Raw genomic sequence first — 13,834 nt, forward strand, 5'->3', positions numbered from 1 at the left:
AATTGTTTACAGAATTGTATTAATCATCAAACTAGTTCTTAATTAGTTCAGTGTTTCCCTACGGCCCTTTTATTGTAAGAGTGGTGTCTGTTCATTCCAGAAGCCCTGCCGAGAACTCTGTGAAGCAGACTGTGGGAGGCCACCATGTCACCAGCGTTTTATTTCCTGCTCTGTGCATCGTTCTTGTTCGGCAGAGATAAAGGCCTGTAACAGCTGCATGTGTTCTCTGTTGGGCTTAGCTGTACACGCCTGTGACCCCAGCATCTGCGAGAGGCTGAGGTGGAGTCTGACCTGCACCCTGGCTTCTGGTGCATTTCTGTGGAGGAAAGGTACAAGATGGAAGAGCTGTGAGGAAGGAGTAGATGAGCTGCTGTAGGACTCAGTGGGTAAAGAAAACTCATTTCTCAGGCCAATGTGTCCTGGGGGATAGACCAGATTGGCACTGGAGGAGTTCCAGCAGGAGACAGGCACAGACTTACTCTCTTCCTTTATGGCAGCCACAGCAGGGGGGGGGGGGGCATCCAGAGCATCCATAGTAAACCTTTGAAAATGTTTGAACAGGACACTGATGTAACCTAAGTAATGTGTCAGGAATATCAATCAGTCGTTGGCTTTCAGGTCATTTGTCCAAAAATTATAAGGTATACTGGCCATAGAGTTGTTGCTCAAATGGGACCTTAGGCCTTAGCAGCCACTGTATTCCATCCTGTCTTACAAAGCTTTGATTGTAAGGCACACCTTATTGTACATGCCAGTGAGAAAGGAAAAAGCAAAACACTACCATTTAATTTCAAGATACTACCAGTTAGGAAATGTGTCCTGATTTCAAAGATCACGATAATGAAGAAATGAGCATCATAAAGTCAGTGAAATAGATCTTTACATTGGTACAGAGAAAAGCTGAGAAATGCAAGAAAGACTTTGAGAAAATGAAAAGGAGAGGGCATACAATCAAGGATGAATGGAGAAGTTGACCTTGAAAAGGAGGATGATTTATGTTTTCTCGACTATGAAAAAAGAAATGAATAATGGCCTAGAGAAGTTTAGCAGTTCAGAAGCTGAGAAATGTAGCAAACCAGTAACCACGAAGGCAAGGTCATCTGCAGAAAGTGACAGTGGTGGCCTTGAGGGCTTGAGACTTGAGAGTGAAAGGGTTTCTGAGGAGCAAGGCATGAAAGAATTCTCATCCGAAACAAAGGGACCAGTTCAGATTGCAGAGGAAGGAAACCACTTGACTCTGTTTGTGGTGTTCAGGAACACTTGGTACTTCGAGAAGGATGGGAATAAAAATGGAAGGTGCTGTTTGCAGCGTGGGAGATTGGCAGGCAGGAACGCAGAACAGAAAAACTCATCAGTGCAGGTTCCTCTAAGACAAGTTTGGCTTGTCGGTCATTCAGGCAAGAAGTAAGGGATGTGGCTAGACGGAGTAGACATTTATTTTTTGCTTAGGGGAAGAGAAACAATTACAGATTAGTGATTGCTGAGAAGATAAAGAATAAAGTTTGAGGAGATAGAGGTACATAGGAAGTTGACTGGAGAATTCAGAATTTAAGGTTATGGAGGTAGAATTCAGAGCAGTATGTTTGAAGATGTGTTATCTTCCTGTAAAGCACGGGTGGAATTACATTTCTGTTGTATGAAAACCTCTCACAGCCCTTCATACCTAGAGGACAGAGCAAGTGCATGGCAAGCTTGTTCCCTCTCCCTCTGAAGAAGTGACAGGCACAGCACCGATCTCATCCCATTGTCCTACGAAGCCCATGATCTTAACACACTGTGCTCCTCTTGGTGCCCCAGACTTCTCATGGCCTCATCTGCCATCTCCCCTTGACAGTGCCCGTCCTCAAGACCTAGCTCGGACTTCCCTGTGACATCTTTGCAGACTTCTCCCATGACCATGAGCACACCAAACTGTCCACAAATCCTGTAGCCTTTCACCACAAGTACACTTACTTATATCTCTCTCTCAAGTACATTGTGAGCTCCTTGATGCCAGAAACCAATTCTTTACCCGCAGTGCCAAGCACTTATTAGGTAATTCATAACTACTTGGTGAATTTGGGGTAAGTGAATCAATTGGATGACATTTCAGATGTTAGTATGCCTTCTGGTCACCTGGCTGTCATTGAAGTTTGGTTCTAGTTACCAAGTCTGCTCCAGGTGAAACTAGGCTGCTGCCCTGGCCTAACCAAAAGTTAGTTCAAGTAAACACAGAGGCCAAGACAGCATGGACCTGGAGCAGCTGTGAGCATGGTGGCTTGGAAGACTCTTAGCATGAACACTAGCACTCCAAGGACCGTGCAGAAGGAGATGCTTACACCAGGGGGAACAGCAGGTAGAATATGGTCAAAGACAAGAGTGGGAGCATACAGTTGGGAGGCTTGGATTTTAGAAATGAAGATGAAGAAGTGAGGCAGCAGCAGCTTTTCCTGGACTGAAGTGAGTTGTGCCTTCCATAGAGACCTCGAGGGAGGAGAAGGCAGCAGGGGTCGGGTTGGGGCTCTTAGGAGGAGAGGGGCCTCTGAGGCATTTGGGCCATGACTGGTCTTTCTGCCATTGCTGACTGGCTGATTTTTAGGAGAAGGACAGTCCTGAAGAAATGGTAGGTAGGTACTAGAATCCAAGAAGGTCATTGCCTGATTGTCAGTTTCCAGGCTCACGGCATGAAAGTTCTCTTTTTCTTTAAGTTCATCGATGTTAGAAAAAGTAGCACTAATAATAGTGTTCTGTTTCCACCTACATTTTATGAGTCTGCTTAATCTAACAACGGATTAGCAAGCCTCGTGTTTTAAATACTGTTGGACCAAGGTAATACCTACTTCCTAAAACACAAAAAGGAAACGTGTTAGTATCCCACTAAGCCCCTTCTTCAACAGTGAATGCTCAGTATTCCCAGCCTGGTGTGTATTCTCCTCTTGTACCCATGTGAACCGGCACACATGCAGACAGGAATCTTCTTATTCTTAGCATTTTTGCTTGTACATTATTTTGTAGATTATTTTTCTCACTTAGGAATATGCTATAAACATCCATTCAGGTCAGTGGACAGAGTGCTAACTTATTTTCTTCCTAATTATTTTAAAATAGCTGTGTATAAATATAGAAACCCCATAATTTGTTCTGTCATCCCTTGTTCGTGGATAATTGGTTAATTTCCAGTTTTTGCTGCTATTAAAAAAAATGACCAAAAAAGGAAAAGCTGTGTTGATACCAGTGCTTTAGTAACGTGGCTCTGTGGCTCCATGACTTCAGTCAGTCATGCACACCGAAATAACTTGTAGTGTTCCCCTGCATGTATGTATTGTATACTGACCATACCCTTACCCCCCTCCCCTCCCTGTTCTTAGCTTTCCCCACCCATTATTCCTCTTGCTTCCCCTGATTTCTTCTAAGGTCATGTCATACACACATCCACAATTTTAAATATTTATATAAAGTCTGAGAACTACTCGTGAGAATAGGCATAATATTACGTTTCTAAGCCTAGCTTAAGGTGATCATCACCAGGTGGATTCATTAAAAAAATAACTTTTATCTTAGAGGAATCTTTTAATGAAGCACAGCAGCATGTAGCCACTAGTCACATATAGTAATTTCAATTAAGTAAAAGGTAAATCTATTCCTTACATTGGCTTTCTTTCAGGTGCGCAGTGGGCACATAGGTAGTGGTTACCATATTGAACACATTAGAGACTGTTTCTATCTGCCAGAAAGTTCCTGTGCACATCCTGGACTATACCAAGTTACATCTTAAAGAAGACATTTAATGAGCACATTTAAAGTAAACTGTGTCTTTGTTGTTGCCCCACAGTTACTTCAATGAGAATCAATACCCAGACGAAGCAAAGAGAGAAGAGATTGCCAACGCCTGCAATGCAGTCATACAGAAGCCAGGTGAGGAGGTGGGCTCAGAGGGCAGTAACGCTCAGTTACGTTCAGTGGTCTGCTCACTCACCCTCCTAATGCAGGTCCCAGCCCAGTGGTCTCCACATAACGCTTGTGATGTTAATGTGACCCGAGTGAAGTCACACACACACACACACACACACACACACACACACACACACACCCCGGTGCCGTGACACTTCATGACAGATCTGTATTCCTTTGTGGGGCAGCTTTTAGGGGTTAGACTCCGTCTGCTTCCCACATTGGATGGCTTCTGCCTAGCTAAGTGAACGTGGTGGTCCCCTGTTGAAGTCTCCCGTGGGGTCCACAGACACTCTAGTACTGCCTATGTATCTTATTCCCAACGTACTTCAGACTTGGCCCAAGCAGCTAGTTTCTCTTTGGCCACTTGTTTTGATGGCTTAAACACTATGTGAATATCAGAGTTTTATACAGTGAGGGGGTTTAATCTCCTTTATTTAGAGTGCCAACTTGTAGTGATATCTACCCTATACACTCAGCTCCACCCTCAGATGAAGGAGTCTGTACCTTGAGTGCACAGGTCTATAGTCCCAGTGCATGGATTTGCTCCCTCTGGAAAATACATACAGATTCAAGGCTGAAAAGAAGAGGACAGGAGAGGAGGAGACAGTGCTAATGGCTGCTTACAAGTTAGCATGGGATCTCCATAAGAATTAACTGTGATGGCCAAGAAGACAATAAATCTGAAATCTGACCTGAGTGGTACTGTGTGACCCCGAACAGTCACAATAGCGGATGGTTACATGGCCATTAGCCTTCAATGCAACATGTATCTCCTATCTTACAACATATCTTAAGATACCAGGAAACCAGATATAAGTCATTTTATCTGTACACTTCCATAAAGAATTACATCCCTCTCAATGATGGTAATTAAATGACACCTCCATGGTACTAAATGGAAACTATGTAAATGGATTTTGTGGATTTTTTTAATATTGAGTATGTCTTCCTGAGTTGTGGCTAACTGTGTATTCATTTATGTGTTTGTTGACGCAGTAATAATTTTAGTGGGTTCTTAGTACTAAGCAATGCTAAAAAAGAATCCACTCCATCTGTTATTTTGGCAATAAATAGAATCAAAAGCAACTTTTAGCAGAGACATATTTCTTAAGAACAGTTCAGTCTTGGTTGGATCCAAGATACAGATTATCTGAATTTTGTTGCATGCATTCACAGGCAAAAAGCTGTCCGACCTGGAACGAGTTACCTCTCTGAAAGTTTATAATTGGTTCGCTAATAGACGGAAGGAGATCAAGAGGAGAGCAAATATCGGTAATGTATCAGAGAGACTGCCTTCTCTCATGAGAAGTTTAGAAATGGATAAGAGTGGCCAGTTGATGAGCTGCAGGTCCAAGTATCGTACCACTTAAGTTTGACGAGAAGCGCCAGTGCTTCTCTTCTTTGCCTTTTTAATCCCAAGGTCAGTGTTACCTGCACTATTTTATCTGTATCTTAATAACGTCTTTGTTATTTATAAAGCTGATTGTTCTTAATGTTCCAGATTGTAGAATTAACCCCTGAGCAATGGGTTACTCATGTGGCTTATATTAAGGATTTCTATGGGGGTCTTAAGAGAGGAATTATGATGCTCCCATCCTGCTTACTGCTGCAACTATGACCTAGACACTGAGAAACATCTGATCAGTAGCTGGAATGCCAGAGATTCAGCAGACAGGAAGCAAAAGCAGCAATAAAGGGCATTTTAGAATCTGACGTTGGATTTTGTCAGTTCACAGTGTATACTTATTGCTGCACACTGAGCTGTATACTCTAAACAGTTTCCACTGGCCAACCAGATCTTAATAAAGCTGGAGGATGGGAGACCATGTGAAAATGTGCGTTCAACTAAAAAAAGAAAAAAATACAGGATTGGTGTCCTATTCAAAGCTGGTAAAAGTGAGATTTGAGTGGACGAGGTAGGAGTAAAAGGTTCATTTAAATTTCTGAAGTTGTATTTCAGGGACTGGGGTAGCACAGTGACAGAAAAGACCTGGCTTTGGTACCCAGCACCACAAGAAGTACAACTGCATTTCATTTGTGAATACACTTCTTACTGGTCATCCCAATTCTCATTTATTTTGTACAGCCCCACCAGGACAGCTGTTGAATTAGTAAGTTTTGTGAAGTGCCCAACAGTCCAAGTTGGTAGTTTTAATGTGTATGGAAGCCAGGCCTCTACCCTGAGCTACACAGAGTTGAATTTCTCCCATTTACAGCTCATTAGAAACAGATTAACTATGTTCTGACTTCCTCACCATAAAAGTCATGGTTCAGCCACTGTGATGAGGCAGCAGATAATTTAGGGATCTATTTGCTTTTTTCGAAGAAGCAGCAATCCTGGAGAGTCATGGGATAGATGTACAGAGTCCAGGAGGCCATTCCAACAGTGATGACGTGGATGGGAACGACTACTCTGAGCAGGTGGGTGGCTGAGCTGAGGCTTCTGGTTACAGAGTGGTGGGCCATATGGCAACTCAAGTCCGTGGGTGTGGTCGTATGGGGAGGTGGGGGGAGCAGTCAGTGTCCCTCCACTCTGCTCATGTGTCTAGTTAGATTTTCATGTGGTAAGATTCTGTTGTCCTGTTAAATCTGTGAGTAATCTCTATCCACCCCTATGGGGTTATTGTCACACAACAGGACACTTGGCAAGCACGCAATGGGGAGGAGGAGGAGGGAAGAAGTTCAGAGGGAGGCAGAGAAGCAGAGAAGGTAGAAGAAGAGAGGAGGATCTGACCCAAACAAGCAAGTTAACCACTTACCACACACACAGTGTTTGAGAAGCACTTAGGGGCACGCGGGCAGCGGTGATGGTGCCTACATATGGACCATGCGGGACACAACAGAAGGCCCCGCCCACTCCAGCCCCATTACAGTGGGAACCCTCATGCCCAGAGGAATGGTTAACCAGAGTCTCTCTGGACATTGACGCACTCATCTTGTCATAAATGCAATCCCTGCATGTCTTCTCATCTCATCCTGGTGTGCTCTGCATTGCTTGGGGAAAGTGTATTTAAATGTGGCCACTGCATGGAATAAGTCAATGACTACAGTTGGGAAAGTTCCCCCTACCCACAAACATGTTGACAGACTTCATTAAGATTTTCTATAGGCTCTAAGTTTCATTTCCATTTGGGAAATTCACAGAACACACGGCCCCTTCCCTAGACTCTGGCAAGGAAGCCTTGCTCTTTCTTTCAGTGGTTTCCTTGTCCCTGAGTCTGCCATGCTCTTCATTCTCTCTGTGTTTCATTACCTCTGTGTACCCCAGTACTCCAGACTGGCATGTGATTCTCTGCAGATTCCTTCTTAAATCCTAAAGGCTGATGTCTAAAAGCCAGAGTGAAACAATAGCACCCATGTGTCCCAGAAGATTATCTCCCCACAAGAGTTGGTTCTCCAAGCACAGCTCCAGCTTTGGCTCAGGAGATTGCTCTTTCCTTCCTTGTCCGAAACGTTCCTGTTATTTTTCAGCTGACCCATATAGATGGATCATTTCCATCTTTTTTTGCAGATGCCCTGAGGGCAGCACATCCTATGCTTTTTCCCCCAAGGGACTTCCCCTTTCCAAAGCTCTTTGGTACAGAGTCCCCTGAAGATGTGACAGGTGAGAAACGCCCCTTCTCTCTGATAGCACCTTCAGTGCCCAGCACACACCCTGTAAGGACAGCTTCCTTCACAGCTTCGTTCCTCTGTTGTCCGGGTTTGGTTTGGTTTGGTTTGGTTTGGTTTGGTTTGGTTTGGTTTGGTTTGGTTTTGGAACTTGCAGTCAGTCTCCTGCCCCAGCCTGGGAGTGCTGGGGTTACAGACATGTACCACTAAGCCTGCAGCAGCTTTCCTGTTTATTATGTGGAGCTCAGAGGGTGGAGAGTTTCACTTAGCTCTAAATGGGATCCTGCACTGTGGCTTGTGTAACTGAGGACCCCTCCCTGACTTGTAAGGTGTAGGTGCCTGGACTTCTCAGTTTTCTTTACTGTTCTCAGCAGTGACACACCACGGATTCCAGTAGCCACTCAATAGCTTGGTGGATTTAGGAGTGCGCCAGCTTGGGCTCAGTGATTACTGTTGTATCTGTGACAAAAGAAGAACCCAGATTCCTAGTTTATTTTCATCACTTCAGGTTTGATCACCACTAGCAATTTTTTGGTAGAATAAATAAATTCTCCGTGAAAAAAAGAACAAAACAAATCATTTTTGTCCTTTTTATTTGTTGAGTCACAAAAACATTGAAAGTCTTTGGACCCATGTCCATTCAGTGTCTACTTAAATACAGTTCACTCCACCATGAGATGCACTGGGCAGTTTCCTCCACAGATGCTCTGTCCCCTGCACGGCACCCCTGCATGCCTTCTTGTAAGCTTGAGAACTGTTCCCGGCCAACGAATAACACTCCTTTCTTATTTCTACATGTCTAGGATGACAGCACGAGCCATAGTGACCACCAAGACCCTATCTCACTAGCTGTGGAGATGGCAGCCGTCAACCACACTATCTTGGCATTGGCCCGGCAGGGAGCCAATGAGATCAAGACAGAGGCCCTGGATGATGACTGATGAGGGAGGATCACACAGTTAACTTAGTTTAGACGTAGCACCTTAGCAGACTTTCCTCGGTCCTTAACATGTGTTCTTACAGTATAACTTACAGTTTCTTGTATGTCAGGTAGCCGTTAGGGTCTTGTTCTGTGAAGATGGCATGGTGCCCTCAGCCTTTGCATATACTCTCTCAGTATTCAAATCCCAGTAAGTAATAACCAACCAACCAAACGGTCCTCTCCCAGCCCCTGAGGCTAAACAATCTCGCTGCTCCGTCTTAGCATTCCAAGAAAGTGCTTCCAGGTATTTAGATAACCCTCAGTTCTCGAATACTAGGCTCTGTGTAAAATCTTGGGTACCTTTAGATTCATGTACCACTAGGCTGTACCCCGTTCCTGCCCCAAGACTGACAGGATGCAAGCTGAGGTAGTGGCACAGGACCGACAGACACCATCCGGGAAGTATCCACGGAGCGCAAGGAACACTAGAGCCCCGCCTCAGCCGGAGATGGTTGATTCAGCTGCAATAAGCCGTGCCTCCTAGTCACAGCGTGGCTAGACTATACTTCTTTGGGTGCTGTGCTAAGAATGTCATTGGAATCCCGAGCTCAGATCTTGGTTAATGTTAACATGCCCAACACAGATATCCTTTCCTCTTACGAGCTGTGTGACTTAGTAGATAACATACTGCCTTCTGCCTTTGGGACCACGATCCTAAAACAAAAACGACAAAAAAAAAAAAACCAAGTTCTGAAAAGCAGAACCCCAGCTTGAGAGCAGTAGGGGAGAGTATGAGCTGAATGTGGGCTGGATGCTCAGCCCAGTCCTCAGAGCCTCTATACATTCCACACACGGTTCCAGCGCCTGCCTGGGAAAGTGCTGGAGATACCATGGAGTTGCTTTGCCTCCTGTGGGTGCCCCTTCCCTGCTGCCCAAAGAGTCTCTAAGGATAGAGCTGAGATCACAAGTGAGTGAAAGAGCAGGCATTGTACCCATCACCTGAAGCCTGCCCAGAGTTGCTAGGACTCTGTCGGGGACTGTCACAGATGCAGATCCTTGCTAGCCAGGGGCAGAAAAAGCAGGGGACATCCACCACTTGTATCGTGAGTGTGGGGGACATAGCAGGATGTGTCTGCTTTGTTCCCTTGACTCTGTCCTTGTGGAGGTGTGAAAGCTATATCGCTACAGGCAATTTATTTAATAATTGGAAGCCATATTGATAATGGATGTGGTAATATTTGTAGTTTAATCTACTTTAAGCGGCAGTAACTAATGGAATTTTTTTCCTTGATCACATATGTAGCACTTTTGTTACTTTTTAAAGATATTTATATTTGATAAATCTTTTTTTCATTTTGAGAACTCAAAATACCAAACAGTGAACTTGCGTTATAAAGTCACCCTGTGATCACCTTGTCATCTAGTAGCAAAATGATGAACTATTCATGCATCAAAGAAAATTACATCTGCTGGCCTTGTATGAAAATGATCCTGGCAACCTGATTAAATGGCACACTGTCACTGTGGGTAAGAAGAAGCAGCCGTCAGTGTGTTGGCACAGTGTGTGTCTGAGAGAGGCTAAGTGTTTCTGCCTCATCCCATCTCTCCTTCGTGTGTCTGATGAAGCCTTGTTTGGAGGGCAGTGTGGAGTGGGCCATTAAGCACGGCTTCCGTCTTCTTGTCCATTACCTGAACCAATTTCTAAGATAGAAAGTAGGTACCATCTCCTTACCTCCTCCTTCCTCAGCAAATGTGTTGAACTTCAAAGCTGTTGAAAGAGGAGAGCACACCGACCCTCATTCTTCCCTTCTGGCTGGCCGGATACTCGGTATCCACAGCATGTAGCTGGTCTTACTGGGGCACACTCAGACTGCATTATCCCTTTAGGAATAAGTCTTGGTTACTCGAATGTGAGGAGTCGTCTTTGAGGGCCCTGAGGATGCTACCCCACCTACGTCTGTGACTTTGAAGAGCTCTAGGTAGAGCCTGGTCCTGCTCCTGTCCATGGATTTCAGGGGGAAATGTACATTCTTTCCAGCTCCAAAAACTGAAGTAAAATGGAGCCATCTTCTCTTACTGTAGTACTTGAACCCACAAATTTAAGAGTAGCATTTCTTATTCTCAGGAACCCCCACACCTACTTAGAATCTTCCATGGTTTATTTGATTTTTTGGTTTTTTTTTTTCACTTAGGAGATTGTATTGTCTTTCTTTCCTTTTGTTTACTAAGAAGAAATATACCTATTGTGTCTTTCCTCCTTGGTCGAGTTTTGTCTGCTTATTCTCAGTTGGATCAGAAAGAACGGGGTTGGGGAACCATATTTTTCTGACAAGCCACATCCATGATTGACCGTGAGGTGATTATGATTGACAGCTTCTTTCTGGCACCGTTCTCTTGTATTTGTTCTTGCTTGCCTTTTTAAAGGAACAGACTCCGGCTGCTAAGACAGCTCAGTTTCTAAGGGAACCCTGACTGCATCAGAAAAGCAAAATGTTCTGTTGTCCTAAGACCTTTGAGAGAGAAATGCAGCAGAGGCTACCAAGCCCTGGCTGGTGCAGGCAGTGCCAGCTCTGTGGCAGTGTGGTGGCACCAGAAGTACTTAGTTGCCGGAGGCCGGCTCTGCTGAGCTAGCTAGAGGGCCTCGCTAGTCCTGCTGGAGAAGCTGCCGCATGCCCACAGACTCAGAGCCTTACAAGGAAGCTGTGCTATCTGACCCACAGTACGAATTTGCTTCTTTGGGATCGAGGTTCAAATCTACCATTAGGTAGTTTTCTGGGGGTCACCAGGTCAGATTCTCCTTTTGTGTCCAGGTCCCGGAGCTCTTGGGATAGCCACAGAGCTGCACACTCGTTCTCCTTCCTGTGGACGGCAGATCTTTCCTTGAGCTTTTCCAGCTTGTAGGTATGGTATGAAATCAGAAACTTCAGCTCCCCATGCTGAGAGGAAGAGAGCTGGGCTAGACTCGTCCTGTGTTATCCTTGCATGCCTGTCTCTGCTGTCATCTCCAGTACCTCTGGTGGCCCTAGATCTCTTTCAGGAGTTGTGCCTTCCTGACCAACGAAGGTGCTGAAAGGGGCGAGGGAGGGGCACAGCCACCATAGTGTGTGTGTGCTGTGAGTGAGTGTTCAAGTACTTGGAGTTACTGTTGCCGGACAGGAAGGTAACTTCCCACCTTCTAGTACCTTACGTACGACCTGTTAACAAAGGCCCATCTTAAGATATCCCTGCCTAGCTGAAGACAGTCGCAGCCAGCAGCAGAGGATGGCCAGGAAGGGCAATACAGTGCTTTCATGTGTGTGACTCCGCAGTGCCCTCAGAACCCAGGACACACTGAGTTCACAGCAGCCAAGTTTGTGTCAAATACCATATGAGGCAGGCTGCAGGAGGAGGGGCCTGGGATGGGGAGGCCGAAGGCCCTGGGTTCCTTTCACTCCAGCCCGGCAGGTGATCTTACAAAGATATGAGTGAGTTAGAAGCCTGTTTGGACTGCTGTCCTCCACTCCAGAGCTCTGGTTCCTGGGAGGTTTATCATTCAGCTACACCTATATTTTCAGGAGCAGATACCTGGATTTATTTTTACCTCATAGGGTTAGCACACAGAGAGTTTTGGTACAGTCGTCTCAGCTCTCTCCCTTTAGGAAGTCTCCTTGAATACCAGTCGTCAGGCACTAGCGATAGCAGACCCTAGTCCATCAGGATGCTCCCAGCACTCGAGCTTCCATCTCTGAATGGCCCCCTTCCACTTTGTATTTCAGCACTGCATCTCTGTCTTGAGCTGACTTCACGGGACGTTTTCTCTCTTCTGACCACAAGCTTAATGGGTAGCATTTAGTCTGCATTTGGACCCTCCTTCCTGTTTTGGGTAGCCAGAACTCCATCTGCCAAGCCTGTTACCTTTGTCTGCACACTGAGACTAATCCCCTTTCCACAGTGACTTCTCTAGCCTGTTCTAAAAGTGTTCCCTTCAAGTCCTTATTCTCCCTGGCCCCAAAAAGGATTTGGTTAGAAGGAGCTTCAACCTTCACCCCAATCGTTTGTTTATATTTTTCAAGACAGGGTTTTTCTGTGTAGCCCTGGCTGTCCTGGAACTCACTCTGTAGACCAGGCTGGCCTTGAACTCAGAGATCTACCTGCCTCTGCCTCCTGAGTGCTGGAATTAAAGACAACATTCCCATTCAACTCAGATCTGCTGTTAAAGCCAGAGAACAGGCTGGATTTTTCCCGTGAGCCTCACCAGGTTCTTAGGCAATAACTTTTCTTGTGGTTGGTGGTCTTGGGCTCAGTGGCTCTCTGCCTCCTGCAGGGCGTCAGTCTCTGGCCATCTCTGTGGTATCATCTGTTGCTATGATTATCAGCTCTCTTTCACTACTGTATTCATTGAGGCTGCCCCGAGACCAGCCAAATCCACTTTCAGCTTTACTGAGCCAAACTTAGTTTTTAAGATTTCCCAAGTGAAGGTTGGGCACATCGACCAGTAATGCTGTGCGTATGTTTGAGTGGGAGTTGGGTGGGGATGCAATGGGGCAGGGGCAGGAATTACACACGCACAGCATTCGTGTGTGTGTGTGTGTGTGTGTGTGTGTGTGTGTGTGTGTGTGTGCCAGCATGCTTACTCAGGATTGGGCCACTAGTTGTCATCCATACTGAATTTAGCAAACTGAGCTATAGCTCTGAAGACCCTTTACCACTGTCTCCGTAGCGTGCGTTATGACTGTAACAGTGAGCACCCAGACAACAGTGAGACTTTCCAAGGAGGCAGCCATGGATGGCCAGCCGCTTTCTAAGGCTGTCAAGGTAGCATGTGCTCAGAACAGGGCCCTGTACTGCATAGTCTCCTTCATCACACACCCTCCATTTCAGAGATGACCATCACTTGAGAAGAGTGATTTCCTTATTGCGCTAGAGAACTGACCTCCCAAGGCAGTAGGGAAGGCTTAGGGAACCGTCACGTCATCAGACCCGTGTTCTGGTTTTAAAAGCTCCTCTCTTACCCAGTGTGTGCCATCTGTTTCTAAACTGAAGAGGAGACACACACTGCACCTCATGCCAGCATACAGGACTGGCAGGTGCTCAGAAATGAAGCCTTGTGCCTATCTGTGGACTGTGAGAAGCTGGAAGTTTGAAGACTGAAAGGTTTCTGTAGCTACTTCATTACACTGTCTTGAGGGTGGGGTAAGAAAACAAATCAGGAAAAAATCAGCCAGCAGCCAGAGCCACCTAGACCTCCACAGCACTGGTTTTCTTCTTTAACCAAGAGAGGCTGAGACTGAGGGAAGGTTCATCTGTTCCTGTCATCTCGTCACCAAGGTGTTTGCCTTGGGATTCCAGATGCCCCCAAGCTGCTTTGTCACTCTTGCCATCCAGTCAGAA

The 13,834-nt window shown here is 45.6% G+C and overlaps 1 protein-coding gene across 13 annotated transcripts in view; it reads left to right on the plus strand.

The window, feature by feature from the left end:
* Hmbox1 (homeobox containing 1) overlaps positions 1-13,834 on the plus strand; it is a 136,457-nt gene that overhangs the window by 116,640 nt on the left and 5,983 nt on the right. For 2 of the 13 annotated variants that reach the window (XM_059273466.1, XM_059273467.1), the window contains exons 7-10: positions 3,812-3,894; positions 5,110-5,205; positions 6,260-6,354; positions 8,346-9,806. In XM_059273466.1, coding sequence (XP_059129449.1) covers positions 3,812-3,894; positions 5,110-5,205; positions 6,260-6,354; positions 8,346-8,483 — 412 coding nt within the window. In that variant the 3' untranslated portion in view covers positions 8,484-9,806. The other 11 variants (XR_009381217.1, XM_059273478.1, XM_059273468.1 and 8 more) reach the window with 11 other exon arrangements.

The sequence above is a fragment of the Peromyscus eremicus genome, chromosome 9, assembly GCF_949786415.1.
Source record: "Peromyscus eremicus chromosome 9, PerEre_H2_v1, whole genome shotgun sequence".
Taxonomy (NCBI): domain Eukaryota; kingdom Metazoa; phylum Chordata; class Mammalia; order Rodentia; family Cricetidae; genus Peromyscus; species Peromyscus eremicus.